We start from the raw sequence: 16364 nt of genomic DNA on the forward strand, positions 1-16364 counted from the left end.
TTGGGAGCTGTGGGGAAAGGAGCTGCACAGACCGCTCCTGGGCGTCCCCAGCGGGCCCAGGCGCAGTGGCAGCCCCGCTCGGTCTCCGGTCCCCAGCATCTCCCAGTGGGAGAGAAAAATGCCCGCCATATCCCAGCTGAGGCCAGTCAGGGGCCGAAGCCCTGAGTGAGACGGACCCGGGGCGAGTGGCTCCCAGCGCCGTGAAACGGAGGCCCCTTCTGCCCTGTCTGGAGGGGGTGGAGGGAGAAAGCCCTCAAAAGCCGCAAAGCTGGTCCATGCCCACTTTCATAGCCGGTGCTTGTCCCCGCAGCAAGGGGGATCTTCCCTCCCCTCCCCTCCCCTCCCCTCCCCTTAACGTACTTCCACAAGAGCACGAAACCTGCCTCTAATGAAAAGCCCCAGAGGAGCCTCCCCGCTTCCTTCCCAGGGTCCCCTTTGCACACCCACACGGTGCTGCGAGCCCCTTGGCACAATCGCCGAGCCGTGGCTTGGCTGCCCTGGCTCTGCTGCTGAACCGTCAGTACCAGAACAGCGTCAGTGCCAGCTTCGCTATGCTTGAAACGTGCTCTTTCTGAGCAGCCTAGATCGTGCGACAGGGACTGTGAGCTGAGAGCCAAAAGGTGCAACTCCATTCGCTAAGCAAATTTAAGGGGCAAAAGCTGTAAAGGAAAGAAAAGCGAAAGGAAGGCCTTTGCTGAAGCGTAGGGCTCACGCAGAACACTAACCCATGGCTTATTTAACCCATGGGTTGTTGAATTCTGGGTTGGCGTGATGTGAAGACTCAACTCTACCAACAAGCCAGCATTTGTTGATACACGAACAACCTCGAAAAAGAAACCATGGTTTGTTGTTGGGTTCTGAATTCTGGGTTGTGTTAACCGTCAGTTGCCATAAAGTGTGGGCCCAGAACCGTGGGTTTTATGGGTTGTTTTGCCAGCCTATAGAGGTGGTGGGCAAGGACATGCAGGACTCTAAATACCAGCGCTGCAGTGCCTTAAAGGCAGTTGGGACCCAGGGAGAGGGCGGGCAAAGGAGGAGTGAAGCAAGCCAGCCAGGCCGGAGAAAATAAGCCACAGCCCGTTCAGCTGTCCACCAGAAAGAGCAACAAGCCGCAGGATAACCACGGACGAAAGAAACCTGGATTAAAATTATGTGGGTGGCCAGGCCAGGGCACTCCTGTTCAGGTCTCTAGGAGGACATACTTTGCGGTACAGAGTGGTGAGCACCGAGCTGATTCTCGCAAAGCTCCATTCTCTCTGCAGACTGATGGCATCAGAAACTGTGTTCAGAGAAGACGGGGGGGTGGGGGGTGGGGGGAGAGGGAGTTATTTTCACAGGACAGTGCAAGAAGAACAAACGTGGCGGTGCTTCCCTTGCGTCACAAAATAGGTCACTCAGTTATTTCTAGCAGCTCCCCAAGCCACAACCCCAGTTCCTGCCTGGCCCGGCCGCTCGCTCGCTGGCGGGCCCGGAGCCGCAGAGAAGGCGCCCCCGTGCCCACACTCTACACGCACGGAGGGCGCCGGGGCGAAAAGCCACATTCACTGCATGGCGCAGCAGAGTGAGGCTCAGGAGTCAGGCGCGCGGGGCCCCCAAATTCCACCATCCTGTGGGGGGAAGTGGGCCCCCCTGGCTGTTCAGAGCCAGCCGCCCCACCTGCACAGTCCTGCTAGCCACTGCTAGCGAAAGAGCAGCTTCCGCCAGTCCGTGCACAGGTGCATTCAGCCGAAATGCATCCACAAGCGTCCCAAGGCACCGCGAGAGACGGAGGAGGGCGGCTGGGCACCTCCAGACCCGCAGCTATCAGCCGGCCATCTTTTTCCGGCTCCTTCGCAGCCTGGCCTTTCCCCCGCTGTTCAGGCCTCAGGCTGGGAACGCAGGATGGTCGCTCCCCCGGGCTCCCCAGACGGCCCTGCGCCCTCCCAGCCACCAGCCCTGCGCTGGTTTCTGGGCTTCCGCACAACTTTCCCCCACTCCTCACAGGCCGAGCTGCCTCGCCGACGCTTCTTGGCCCGCACAAGGAGCTTGGGGCTAGTGTGGGCGGATCCTTTTGGCCCTGTCCTCGCCGCACCCCGGAACGCCGGCCTGGCGAGCGGAATGCGGCTCAATCCCAGTGGAGATGCGGAGGCTGCGCCAAGGACGGGGTCAAAGCAGGGGCCTCTCTGGCCGCCGCTGCTCCATGCACTCCGGGGAGAAGCCAGAGCCCCCCCACGGGCCCCACTGAGCCCCCTGCAGCCTGGGAAGCGCCCCAGCTGGCACCACAGAGTCGCCCCTCACCACCGGAGTCCCACCTTTCAACTGGGGGTCGTAGGTCAGAACCTGGGTCAAGGTGTGGCTGAGGAACGGCTTCAGAGCGTCGGGAGGAACTGTGCTATGGGCGGCCATCGAACCGAACACGCAGAGCCTGCAGGGTGGGTAAGCACGCAGGAACGGTGACTCGCCTCACGAATCGCCGCCCATGGCTCCTATTTTCTTACCAAATTGGCATGAGCGGGAAAGCTGCCCGAATGCATGCAGATGTTTGCCATTTACCGCAGCTACATTTCTGGGGGAGAAAGCACGTTGAGATTTCGTTGTTGAAGGCAAGGAATTGGGCTAAAGCAAAGAGCCCGGCTGAGAAATGCAGCTGAGAGAGAGAGAGAGCAGACACCCGGGAAGAGGTCTGAATGTATCCTCCTGCCCAAACCAGACAGGCCGGGGATGGCAGGAGGCGGCTCAAGGGTTAAAGAAAATCGAACAGCCATAATGGCTGTAAAGCTCCGCTAGGGTCAAAAATAGAAGGCCCAGGGTTCGCATCCAAAGGCCGCTCCAGTGGAAGAGCAGCCGGGAAGATCAAGCTGTGTTCCATTAAGACCACTTAACCGTGCATTTAAGACGACGTTTGTGCCAGCCAGGATTCCTGCCCTGTAAATCAACGCTGAATAGCGCTGTTCGTTCGCCAATAAACAGCGAATTTAAGCCATTTGAATGAATCCGAAAAAGTGCTTTTTGAGCACTCCCAGAGTTTCACGCGATGTTCTTCGCAGCCGTGAGTAAGCATCTGGCCGGGGCTGCGAGAGTCCATGTGGCACAGCACTGGAATCGGAAGGGCCGGGATCGGGTCCCCTCTTGGCCAAGAAGCTCGTGGGGTGACTTTGGGCCAGTCCCTCGCTCTCAGCCCAGCCAACCTCACAGGGCTGTTGTCCAGATTAAACGGATGAAATGCGGAGGAAGGTTCTCTGGCTGTTTGGGGTTTGTTGCAAGGAAAAGGTAAGATGTAAACACGATAAGTAAGAACGTAAAAGTGTACTATTGGTGTAATTTGGGATCCGCAGATCTGCTGCTGGAGGCCGAATTTCTACCCTTAAGGACATGCCGGACCAATACCACCAGTGGCGTGCCTCTGTCTTCGGGGTAAGAAGGAAGCAGCGGCGGCACACACTGCCCCTTTATCCAGGGCTGCCGAACCCCTTTCGGCACGCGGGCCAAATGCAATTGCAGGAGATCTCCAGGGGCGAGCGGGGGGGGGGGGGCGCGTCGGTTTAGCTTATGGCTCCTCCTGCCCGAAAGCGAGAGACGCCGGAGGTGTTTCAGCCTCTTTGTGGGTGGGGAAGTGCACAAAATCCAGGAAACAACCAAGTGACAAGAGGGAAGGGGGTGCAGCCGGGAAGGCAGCACGGTCCCCCGGAGAACCACTGCTCTGTCTCTGGCCCTCTTGCACCCGTGCGTGAAAGAAACCGCTTGGATAGCCAAGGGATGCTCCCCTTGTTGCCACACAGGCCTCCGAATTACACGTAGCCAGCCACCTACGCGGAACCTCTGCAGTGGAGCGGATTCTTACCAGCATTTCACCGCCTTCAGTGTGGCAGCATCTTCCCGCTTCTCCTCCACCGCAGCATCAAGCACCCCTGGGGAGACCGGAAAACAGAGCACCTTCAGCGGGCAAAGGAAGCCAGAACGGCACCCAAGCATGGAAGGAGCCAGCTGAGACACGCGACGTGACCAGAAGGCACGCCACTTCCCCAGCCCGGAGCTCTCCCGATGACGTCAGCAGCACCGTCCAGCCAGCCCGCCAGCCAGCCCCCCAGGGAAAAATAAAAGTTCCTGCAACACCAACCCTCCGATGAACACTTTCTTAAGAGGCAGAGGACAGGAAACAATTAACCCCGATCTTGAGCCACTTTTAGAACGTCTGGCATCTGCAGTTCTAGCTTTGAAGGCCTGCCCTAATATTGGCATTCCAGAAGGAATTGGGGCACAATCCACTGGGAGGTTTCCTTGGCAAGCGCCACTGAAAAGGAGGGAGCAGCCAACGCCGTGGGTTCTGCAGCAGCTGTTCCTACACAAATCAGGGATATGTGCACTGCAAATATTTTCAGAAAGCTTCAGAAATTTGTCTATAGAGTTATCTAATTCAGCACGCTCGTTTTATTTGTATTTAGTAAAAAAAAAAGCTAAAAGTATCCTGTTAATTTTTCATTGCTATACACTGCAGGCATTTCACCCGACACATTCGAGGAAAATGAGAGTGCAGCTGCTGAATGAGTTGCCAAAGCACAACCACCTGCGATTTTCCACAGGGCGGTTTATTTTTCCCAACAAGCCACCTGGACAGCACATGACTTATTCCAGGGGCTTTCTGCACTCCGAAGGGCTGCTGGGGCCACCTTCCCGGGCACACCTCCGTTTCGCCCGGTGTTGCCAGGGGCTGCAGCTCCACCAATGCCAGACATCACGCTGGAGTAGCCAACCCTGGTGCACTGCCCTTTCTTTTAAAAAATTGTCCCCGAACATTATCATTTTGCTATTTCTACTTCTGTTGGTCTTTTGCAAGTATACAGAATTAGCAGGATTAGCCTACTCTGCTTCTACTCCCTTTGACCATTGAAGCACAGGAGGACGTTGCTCAGACGAGGCCACACATTTTGGCCCAGTGTAATGGGGTACATGCACACACCGTGACCTCACTGCACTTTCCAGAGCCACCAAAAAGCATAAAAGCCAGGGAATGAGGAGGGGAATATCAGAGGAAGAAGAGGGCCGAGATGAGGGCAGAGGAAGTTCTGCTGCAAAGGCCCCGGGATGTGAACCAGAGACCGGAGGAGCACTGGGAGGGGAGCAGGGAGGCAGCCCATGGCAAGCCCAGGCGTCTGTCAGGACTACCTTGGGCTGTTCAGGGAGAAACCACACTGCGCAATTTATTCCAGGAGTGGCTCGGCTCTGCACACAAACCCAACCCAGTGCCATTTAAGTACAAGGTAGACAAGTTTACTGGAATATAACAGCAACAGGAACCTCTTTCCTTACAGTTGCTTACTTTTTCCTGGAATGTAAAGATACTGAAAACATGCCACCCTCATCCATTTTAGCCACCCAAAGAACTGCGCACCACCTGCTGGCTTGCCCATGATCCACAGCTGCGAAGCTGCAAAGCTGCCCAAGATCCCGTTTACAGTCGGCACCCACTCGAATAAACTTAGGAATAAACTTCGGAAAAAGAACGGTGTCCGTGGGTGAATAAAGCTTAGCAAAGTTTTACGCCCCAGTCTCTGATGGTGGGCCAGAAGAAACCCGTGATGGCAAGACCCACCTGGCCACCGCAACACCGTCGCGAGAGACGGCTCAACCGGAGGGTGGCAAAATTAGCCAGTGGCGGGGGAGGCGGGGGGCACGTTTAGCTGCGCTCCTCCCGTTCAGAGAGGTGTGTATTTTCCTTTCATTGGCTCCCGGTGATGGCAGATTAAAAACCCAGTAACACCTCCTTTAAGGCACCCGGTCACTACAGAATACAGACCAAGCCAGTTCGGGTTTTATACTACAGCTCTGCCGTTAACGGTCCCCACCCCGACACACGCAGCAGCAGCAGCAGCAGCCGAACCCTAATCACAGCCCTCGCACGCGGCGGCACGTCACGAACGCCCCGCGAAGGAGCGCAGCGGCTCTGCTGGAGCGCAGCTATGCTCCAGACCCACGCGATTTGCTCCCGCAGCCCCACTTACACGCCAGCATCCTCTCGAGCACGGCACGGCAGATCTGCAAGAACAGCACATGCAAAATACAGTAATTAGTTTTCCAGCACATCTGTCTGAGCAACTGAAATCCTCCTCTGCCGATTCTCCGCTCAAAAAGAAACGCATTTGCCAGTTCATTAAAATGAGGGCGAAGGGTCGTTAAATTAAAAAACGGGAAGAGAAAGCACTGATGCCGCTTGTGGAACGGGAGGAGGAGGGGAAAGTCACACAGGATGCGAGTAGGAAACCCTTGAAGAACACGGGGCCAAGCAAGGCTTTCTCTCTTCTCCATTTTATCCCCACAACAACCCTGCAAGGCGGGCTAGGCTGCAAGTCAGTGACTGGCCCAAAGCCACCCGGGGAGCTTCAGGCCTGGCACCGGAGCCTCCCCAGTCCTGGTCCAGCACCAGAGGACGCCCACACAGACAGAGGCAGCCGCCTCCAGGAGGATGGGCGGCACAGGCAGGGTCCCTCCCCGCCGCCCCTCCAGAGACCCTCCAAGCGGCCTCTGGCATGCAAGCGGGCTCGCTGGGCGAGGTGCTGCTCCGAGCCGGTTCATGCGCTTCGACAGCGGTCCGTTCAGTGCCTTCTCGATCAAGCACCCGCCTGGCACACTGTCAGCTGCCCCGGGTGCCGCTGCCTTGGAGGAAGGGAGCCCCCCAGCATCGCCTGGGGACGAGTGGGAGCAGCGACCCCGCGAGGTCAGCGGTGCCCCCGGCAGGCCTCCAGCGCGCCCTCCCTGCTCTCTGACCACACGGGGCGGAGCCCGTGTCTGGCTGCGCAGGCTCCGGCCTGCCTCACGTATGCCGACACTGCGACACCCGGGGTGTCGCTAGGAGCCACTGCAGGGGCCGTGCCAGACCGCTCTTACCTCAGCCGTCTTCTCCAGCTCCTGCTTCTTCCCCGGCTCGAGCCTGTTCTGAAATCCGTGCCGAAGCAGCACGGCCAGACTGTCTACAAATTAAGAACAAAGCTCCCATCAGAACCCCCTGGATCACGCTGTGCGCCGGTTCGCCCAGCCTGACTGGGGATTCAGCCACTTCTGCAGTGCCGACTGCAAAGGCAGAAGAGCGTTGGCCGAGAAAGGCGGCTCGGGAAGCAGATGTGGCGGGCCCTGCGCTTGCCGGCCTGGGGACCGGCCGCATCAGGGAGCCGCTGCACACGGCTTCCAACAAGGGAGGAACTCGAGGCCTGCAGGAGGCAGGCAACCTTACGACTCTGCGGTTCCGGTCTCCACAGAAGCCGACACCTGCCGGGGCCCACAAAACGCACTGCTTTTGGTCAGAGCTTGCCTTGAAGCAGCCTGCAGCCCAGGGGCTCCGCATCCGGGGGGGGCTCCGCGTCCGGGGGGGGCTCCGCGTCCAGGGAGGGCTTCTCTGCCTGGTGGCACACGAGACGAAGGCTGCTGCACAGCCAGTCCACTAACGCGGACACGTCTGAGGCGCTGGGAGGAAAGAGCAGCATCGTCCACTCATTCCCCAACATTTCGCAAGGCATCTATCTGCCCCGAGAAAGGACCCCGCGGAGTTTGGCACTGCTTGTCCTCGGCCTGGTAGTGAAACCCGAGGCAATGGGGGCACAGCCCACAACAAGAGCAGACCGTGGAGGGAACCGGACCGTCGCTGCCAGGAGAGCCCTCCCCAACCCGGTGCCCCGGTGTGCTGGGCTGCAGCGGCCTTCATGCAGCCGGCGGCCGGGCACGACCTGGACTGCACCGGGTTCGGGAACTCCGGCGGATCGCTGGGTGGGCGGATTCCGTCCTGTCTGGCCCTGCTGCTGAGACACCCCGGCTGCCTGCAGCTGCCCCCGTAACTCCTCCTCAGGTTCCAGGAGCGGCACCTGCAGCTGCCCAGGATCGTGGCCACCGCCGCGTGGCACAGCACTCGTGTGCTTGTCAAGGCCTCTCTGCTTTGCAAGTGGAAACAGTCTTGTCGCAGACGGTGGCCAAAATGCCGACACGTCTCAGGCCGAGGCAGAAGCTGGAACCCTTGGCTTACCTCTCCAGCAGCTCCTCCAAGCCGACGATGCCCTCTCTATGCAGCCGCCACACGACTTCCAGAATGAGCGGGCTCTGCGGGAAGGAAAGCCGAAGTAAGACGGCAGGACCGGCAGGAGGCACGGCCTGGGCAAAAGCCGAAAGACGCCGCCGCGGGCCACAGAGCCTGGGACAACGCAGGCACTTGCATCCTGCAGGGGGCGCATGCCGTGCCCCAGGGCAGTCTCAGCCAGCCAGCCAGCCAGCCAGCGCAAAGAGCCCCCCAAGCGGAGGGGCACGGCCTGCGTGCCACGTGGCACTGGCGGCACTGAGGGACTGCCCACCATCTTAGATTGTCTGAACGGATCGCCTGTCTTTCTCCGCGACTGTTCCGCAGCCGGCCAAAGCAGCTTGCAATAGAGGTGCGGAAAAAAGCAGCGCTGCAAAATATAAAAACGGCCTTAGGAAGGCAAAAAGAGTTATAAAAATAACCAGGTCTCAGAGTTTTCTTCTTGTTGTTCATTTAAAATTAAAGATACACGTGTTTCCATGCTGTCTATTTACACAAAGCATAAAAACTGTTTATATTCAAACAACTAATGAACAAATGTAAACCAACCAGGGAGCTTTGGCATGGAAAACAGAAACAATTTAAAAGCCAAAATAAAGGAAGAATGCGGACATTTAAAAGGGTGGCGCGGCCTCCTTTCCGAATACGGAAAGCCTTGTCGCAAAACGAGGAAGGCCCTTTCCACGCGCCCAAAGTGTGGCATCTTCCAAGGGCTTCTCTGGCTGCTCTTGCTGAGTAGGCCGGCAGCCAGGCGGGCGGTCCCGCAGAGGTCGCCCAGTCCCAAAAGATTCACAGGTCTTCACTTAAGGGGTTGTCACGTATTTCCACTTAAAGACATTTTCAGACTTTACAAGAAGAATCCAGCATTTCTCTGCAACAGTTTAATCTGCTTCCTGTACCCGGCCAAGCCCAACAAATGTTCTGTTGAGACTCTTTCTGGGCCCCAACCTGAATTCCAAGGCACACTGTATTCCACCGTACCGCTTCTTTGTTATTAATCAGAAGGAAGCGTGTTTAAGTAAGCTTTCTTGTAGACCTCACCCTCTTACCTGCATTTTCCATATTTCTTGAGCAAACAGCAAACGGCAGAAAGCATTGCGTGTTAATAGATCTTTCAAGGTCTGGAGTAAGCAGGACAGCTTGTTCTGCAATTGAAGCACCCCCCCCCCAAAAAAAAGCTGTGACTTGATTCAATATAGTCAGCCAGTGGTCTGCCTTCTAAAGAATCTGTCGCTGAATTCTTTAGATCTGTACAAAACTGCAATGAAGGTCCTTTTGGGAAGACCCAGAAGGAATAATTTCATTAAAAAGTTGTGGTATTTTTAGGCTGGGCTAGGCCCTCATGAGGCAAGCCTGCATTACGAAAAGAAAGCTGCCACACGGTTAGGACGTGACGGATCCGGTCGCTCTTTCCATCACATCCAGCACACCCGCTTAGTGCAAAACAGGAGCGGCCAGCATGTGCTTCTTATCATTAATTCTGCTTCTATGCCAGCCGGTCACTAAAGGCCTCTGGGTGGCTCAGCATCAGCAGGCCACAGAAACAACCCACAGCCTCCTCTAGAGTAAACAGAGGGCAGACAAAGCAGTTGTCACAGCCAGGTCACAGGGGAAACGACTGGCGTGCCCCAGAGCCCAAATCCTGTTGGTGGACCCTCCCTCTGAGCTGTGCCTCGTTGTCACCGAAGGCTCGTTTAGAGGAAAAGTTGTGCACAGCACACTTTTCTCCCAGTCTTGCCACACAGAAAGACAACAGCTTTTCCCTTACTCTCTGCTCAGCATTTAGCAGTGCAACTTGTCCCGAGTCCGCAGAGATCTTCTCAAGGTTGCTGGCAGCAGTTTTGGCTGCTAAGATTCCTATAGGCATGCCCAGCAAGGAGGCCTGGTCCCGCAAGGCCGACACTAGAACAGGAGAGAGAGGAACATGCAAAATAAAGTGGGTTGTGAGTGCAGGATGGAGGCAAGGGGGCCGGCTGCTTGTCCTTCCTTGATCCACTGTGGTAAAAACACAGCCCAGAATTTCATCCAGAAGGAGCAAGTCAAGGACATGTCTAGCTGGTGGAACTCCCCTGGTTCAATTCCTAGTGTCTCCAGCGAGAGTTCCAAGGACAGAGTTGTCTGCAATGGGTTGCAGACAATGCCATCTAATTAATTCCCATTCATTCCAGCTGTTCTACTCTAAGTAGAACCTGCACTGGATACAACACAGAGGAAGCATCATTGCTGCAAAACTCTGGGGAACAGCTGCTGCTGCAGTCATTCCAGCCAGCCCATCTTTATCCATGCCAGTCTCTTGCTCAATAAGCCAATGCAATTTCAGCCACTGACTGTAGCAAACAAGGTTTCTTTTCACCCACCCACAAGCAGTTCTGGCCCTGAAGCTTCGCTGCCAAGCGTGCCTGAATTACTGTAACTTTCTGGTTCACATCGCGAACTCCCCACCTGTGGAAAACAGAAAAAGATGATAATCTGGTGTTTGCAACACATGCAGCAAGCGGCTGGTCAGCCTGGCCCAGAAGCGACGTTTCGACAAGCCTGAGAACGCTGGGCGTGACCGGCACCGCGAACCGTTAGCTGCCTGGGCAAATCAGGATACTTTCTTTTTCATTCGAGTATCTCTTCAACTTCACAGGGAAAGATGATGTACAAGGAAGGTGTTACACGGGAGCAATACCTGGAAGTCTATGCATGTTTTGTTTCTCACTGTGCTCCTAACCTCAGGCAGCCCAGCCAACAACCAAGCTACATGGCGATGACTGGAATCAATAGTCCAACACATCAGCAGGTGCCTGACTGGGGAAGGCCACGCTACACATGTGAGCGCACACAGCTCAAAAGTTCTCTGGCTATTAAAGAAAATGTAATAGACAGTAGAACTGAAATACTGTAGAACTGAGCTGAAATTGAAAATAAAGGCAGAAATCCGAACACAGCCCATTGGATTAATGTAACTTACTTCTGAGTAAGCAGACTTTGGATTGTACTCTCAAGCGCTCCCTATCAAAATAGGATCCTCTTTCTAACAGAAATATTCTATAGGCAGTATCTAACATTAGTCTGGTTTGTCCCATTAATTTCAGTGGGTCTACTCTGACTAGAAGCAACAATGAATACTGCCCGACATATTTATCTTTAGTAATATAAGACCACAGTTTAAACCCGAAATGCAAACTCAGCCTGCAGCTGCTACGAGGCAAAGCTGCCCCCTCACCTCCAGGAAGAGGTCACCCAGGTTCTGATGGCAACTCAGAATACGCAGAGCTGCTTCCTGCAGCTGCTGCAAATTTTTATTTTTGCATGCTTGTTTCTTGGCTCTTCCTTCTAGAAAGAAATGACACACAAATATATCAGCTTGGGAAACCAAACCGTACACTTTTACAACAATATTTGTAATTAGAGCAAGTTTGGTTATTCTTATTTCTCTGAGTACATGCTAAGAATTGCATATTCCCCATTGGACGAGCATTGCACCCCTTATAAAGAGGGCTTCTCAGCACACAGAGAGCACAGCACCTTTCCCATTGGATGAACTGGATCCTTGTAAAAAGAGCTCCTGAGAATCCGCAGAGTGCAGACTCTTTTCTATTGGGCAAGTGTCGCACCCCTTGAAAAGGGCGCCCATAAGGATACGTTAAATGCAGCTCCCTCCCCATAGCAGGAACATTACACCCCTTCTAAACAGAAGGTCTGAGCATGCACAGAGTGCAAATCTTCCCACAGAGCGAAACCCGCACCTCTTGTCAAGAGGGTCTCTGGACACGGACAGAAGAACACCCTCCATCCCTGCCAGAGATCCTCTGACCATGCACAGAATGCAGCTCGCTCCACCGAGTGAGCAGAGCGCCCCTTGCAACGAGGGCCTCTGGGGAGACCCAGGGAGGCCGCCTCGGAGGCGCCGCCTACCCAGGAGCGCGGAGAAAGCCCGGCCGCGGCCGCCGTCCGCCCGCCCCGCGGCCGCCATCGCCCCCGGCCGGAGGCCCCCGCGGAGCCCCTCCGCCTCCGGTCCGCCCGGGAACCCGCAAGCAAGCAAGCAAGCAAGCCGCGCGCCCTGCACTGCCACTGGTCGCCGGCCGAACGCCCTGCCCAATAGGAGAGCGAAGCGGCTGGGCAGGCCCCTTCCTCTTCCGGCAGCGGCGCTGCGGCCATGTTGGGAGTGGCTGCGCGGGAGGGGACGCGCAGAGGGCGGGCGGGCGCCATCTCTGTGGTGGCGAGGCGCTCCGCCGCGGCCGCGCTCGCTCGCCCGCGCCGCTCTCCTGCGCATGCGGCCCTGCAGGCGGGCGCGATGGGGCGGGCAGGGCTGGTCGCCGTCCTGGGGGGAGATCGCCTTGCGTCGCCCCGGCCAGGGCAGCCCCCGGGGGCCCTGCCCCTCGTCTGGCGCAGGGGCTCTGGCGGAGGGGCGCCCTGAGCAGGCCGAGGGACCACCGGGGAAGCGCGTCGCCAAGGGGGGAAAGGGCGGAAGGGGAACGCAGCTCGCAGCCGCACACGGTGCTTTGCAACAGCCACACTTCACACACTTTTAGAGCCACTGCGGTGCAGCAGTCGATCTAATAAAAAAACGCAGGGCTGGGCCTGAGGCCGGTTTGTTTGTTTGTTTATTTAATGCTTTTATAGACCGTCCTATTACTAGTTTCTTGGGACAGGTTTACAACAAGCACAGATAAAAATGGCACAGGATCCAGCAATTCACAATAAAATCACAATTAAAACCAACTAAACGTTACAATAATGGGAGAATAAAACGGTTTTCGCCTGGTGCTGAAAAGAAATGTTTTGGGAGGTATTCCATATGTTCTAGTCCCCACTCGGTCATGGAGCCAACTGGGTGACTTGGCCAGTCACTCTCAGACCAACCTACCCTGCAGGGCTGTTGTGAGGTGAACACCAAGAGGAGGAAGAGAATTCTAGGAGCTGCCAAGGGTGCCTTGAATGGAAAAGGCAGGATGTAAATATAAGTGAGTGAGTCAGAAGCCACTGTTTTTCCAGTTCCTTTAATCTGGTCCTCCAAAGGACAGTCCTCTGTGAAAGACTTGGCCACACTTTCTGGGGATGCCAGTCCGGAGCCTCGATCACCATCGCCTCCTGAGCGCGTGCCCTTTGCAAAGAAAGCCTCTGAGCATAGGCAAAAGTGCAACTCCTGATTTGGCGAGTGCTGCACCCTGCAATATGGCCGCTGGCTGGTGGTGCTTGTCAGCAGAGAGAGGCCTTCCGCAGCTGCATTCTGCCTATGCTCAGAGGATCAGCCATGCTCATTTGAAAGGAATGAGGAAGGAAGCTCCAGGGAGTGTTCTCGAATCCATGAGCCTGACTCATTGTGGGTGGGGGGGAGATACCACCTCACTTTTGCACATGTTGCCAAAGCAATTATGTCAAAGGTGGGAGGAGCCGATAAGGCCCGTAGATATCGGAGAAAAGCAAATACTGGTGGAGCAGGTGAGGTATATCCTGGATGGGCGGAAGAGGAACAGGCAGCGGCCTGCCTGGGAAGGCACTGTGGGAAAGCAAAGAGGACTCTTAGCCCGAGGCAGATCAGGATTCGCAGAGGGCGGCCTTGCCCATTTGGGAGACTACAACTCCCATCAGCCTCAGCCAACATGGCCACAGGGGAAGGTGGACCCAATAAACTTTTGCTTACACGGAAGCCAGAAAGGCTGGTTTATTTGCCCGTATGAGGAACCACCGGGCGCTGAGGTTGGCCGGGAGTCCGAGCCTTGCCGCCTGAAGCATCAGGAAAGCCCCAGGCCGGGAATCCTTCCTGCTGCAAAAGGGCAGGAAAGGAAAAGCACCCCTGGGAGGACAGGTTGCACCGCCTGTCTAGCTGGGATGGAGGGGTTCATCCCAGCAGTGAGCCGCAGGGTGGGCCCGGGGCCGCCTTGGCCGCTTCCAGCCCTGGTACTCCGTGGTCCTGTCCTTGCGCCTCCGGGCGTAGCTACACCCACGGTTGCAGGGGCTGCTTGGCCCTTTAAACACGGTGGGGACCAGCTGAGTGTGGTTGGCCCATGCGTGACCCCTCCCTGCCCCACCTGGAAGTCGCTGGCTCCCTTGTGATAAGGCGCACAAGCGGCAAGCGCGGCAGAGACGAGTTGGATCGGAGTGTCTTTGTGTGACAGTTTTAACGGAACCATTTTTAGGTATGTGAGCGCAAGATGAGGGTTTGTGCTGCTCCGTGTGACACCAGGTCTTCTCTGCCTTGGGATATTCTCTTTTCAAGGCAGGCCTGTGCTTCCAGCCAGACCTGGGTGATCCGCTAGTTGCCTCTGGACAGAAAACTGTTGCTGTGCGAGACTTCCAAGTTCACCTTCGTATTTCTTATCTGTTGAGTGTTTTCATGCTGTCTTTTAAGTTAGGCAGCATTTTAACCATCTGAAATCTTGCTAGGAGAGGCTAATTAGAACACCCTTTCAATAGTATGTTGGATTTTTAATATTTGCCTCGCACGTAAGATTGGTCCTGATGGGAGCGGAAACGTCTGGGGGACACCAAGTTGGAAAAGGCTGCCCTGTTCTTCTTTGAAAAGGCGACATGAGCACTTGTGCTCTTGAGCTTTAAAAAAAAAGGAATACCTCCTCAAAGCTGCAAAAGGGCAGGGATGTTTGCGTATAGGATTGTGTGCACACAGCACTGTTTGCCACTGCTCCTTTCGGCACCTCGGTGTCATGCGATCGCATTCCATGGGCACAGCAGGCCGTTGTTGCAGTAGACCAGCCTGAACACACAGCAAATGGAGCATCTGACCAATGGGCGTTCTCTCTCACTCTCACACACCTGGCCCAGGTCCGAGCCGCTGAACTGGGCAGGGTCAGCATCAGGGGTAAGCCTTCCTGGAGAGGTGGAGGGCCAAGCCAGGAGCCCCTGGACTGGCTCCCCCATCCCCATTGCGGCCTGCTTGCTCTCTGCCCCCCCCCCGCCACGGAGACCGGCGGGGAAGGCAGGTGCTCAGGCGAGCAAGGGCCAGCCTGGGGGAGGAGGAGGCAGGCGCAAGGGTGGCCGGGTGGCCACAGAGGGCCTCTCGCTGAGGGAGGAAGCCCGCTGAAGGCGGCCCTGCCACAGGCCCTGCAGCTGGCGGTGTGCGTGGGGAGTGGGGTCCTTGCCCCGGCCCAGATGCAGCTGCTGGGTCCACACGAGTTCATTTCAGTGCCCCCGAAGCTGGCAATGCCGCGCGTTGGAGCCACGCGTTCCATCTGCTCATTCAGAATCGCCACGCTTTTGGTGTGGATCCGCCACGCACACTTTCTGCTCCATCTTCCGTATTTTCAGACCTGAGCCTTGATGTTGGAAGTTCAGTGCCAAGGAGCCCTTTTCTAAAGGAAAGAAGGCAGGATCTATGACTCTAGAGCTGGCTCAAATATTAAAAAAAACAACAAAATAAATTTTGCAAGTTTTCTGAAGGTGAAGTATCTTTCCATTATCAATAGATGCATAACAGCCTGTTTCTAGGATGTGTGTGCATATTTTTATAGCTGTGCAGTAGCCTTTTTAAGTAGACTCTCTTCTGTGTTTCAGAACCAGGCCCTGGTGTTGAAATCCAGCTGCTTGCAGAAATGTCTGAGATCTCTCAATTAAGTGAATCTTTTCCTCTGAGAGAAGGTAAATTGTGCGGCTAGGGAAAGCGTTGTCGGGCAGCCAAATCAGCTCTCTGGGTGAGAGAGACCCTTCAGGTCCCTGCACGCACATAAGCCTTCTCTTTGGAATACAGAAGTCTGTGTGCATCTGTGGATCCACAACAGAACTCCTTGCATGTATCGTCACTTCCCAAATTGCTCCCTAGGCGCCCAAAAGCCTCGCGTGCTTTTGTGGACCGAAGCGCTGCCACTGGAGTTCCACTCGGGTGCCGCGCCTGAGCTGGGGGGGGACCGGCCAGTTTTTCTCGCCCGGCTGGGCTGGGTGGTGCGGCTCTTCTCCCCCCTCCTCACCGGGACGCCCCTTCCCGCTGGCCCCCTCTGCTGGTGGAGGGAGGCCTCGCCTGGGCAGGGCAGGGCCGCCACCGGGTGCCGAGCCCCTCGCGGCTCAAGGGGCAGGGCCCCCCCGCCAGGCTTTCCCGGGCCGCGTCCTTGCGGTGGGTGCGGGGAGATGCCAGCGGGGACTTTTCCTGCCTGCCCAGAGGGGCGGAAGGCAGCCCCCAGAGCGCCCCGTTGGGAAGCCTCCGCCCGGCCTGCCCCCAGCGCGGGCGCCGCAAAGGGGGCGGGCCGCCGGACCGCGGGCCAAGGGCTGCGCACCGCTCCGCCGCGTCCCCGCCTCCCGGCCGCTCCGCATAGGCTGCGCCGGGCGCGGATGACGAAGCGGCGCGGCGGCGGCGGCCAGCCCGGCTCGGCCCGGCCCGGCCCTCCCCCGC

General features: G+C 56.6%; 1 protein-coding gene across 1 annotated transcript in view; it reads right to left on the minus strand.

Moving 5' to 3' along the window:
• The window catches only part of FANCA (FA complementation group A), a 32104-nt gene extending 17196 nt beyond the window's left edge, over positions 1-14908 (minus strand). The window contains exons 1-13 of the mRNA XM_044428098.1: positions 14788-14908; positions 11770-11934; positions 11247-11356; positions 10393-10477; positions 9804-9937; positions 9085-9180; positions 7988-8061; positions 7283-7434; positions 6862-6944; positions 5979-6012; positions 3821-3887; positions 2292-2404; positions 1203-1279 (exon numbers count right to left, since the gene is read on the minus strand). Coding sequence (XP_044284033.1) covers positions 1203-1279; positions 2292-2404; positions 3821-3887; positions 5979-6012; positions 6862-6944; positions 7283-7434; positions 7988-8061; positions 9085-9180; positions 9804-9937; positions 10393-10477; positions 11247-11356; positions 11770-11934; positions 14788-14908 — 1311 coding nt within the window. The remainder of the gene's footprint in view (positions 1-1202; positions 1280-2291; positions 2405-3820; positions 3888-5978; positions 6013-6861; positions 6945-7282; positions 7435-7987; positions 8062-9084; positions 9181-9803; positions 9938-10392; positions 10478-11246; positions 11357-11769; positions 11935-14787) is intronic.
• Between the last annotated feature and the right edge of the window lie 1456 nt (positions 14909-16364).

The sequence above is a fragment of the Varanus komodoensis genome, unplaced genomic scaffold, assembly GCF_004798865.1.
Source record: "Varanus komodoensis strain SLA01 unplaced genomic scaffold, ASM479886v1 scaffold19, whole genome shotgun sequence".
Classification (NCBI taxonomy): Eukaryota; Metazoa; Chordata; class Lepidosauria; order Squamata; family Varanidae; genus Varanus; species Varanus komodoensis.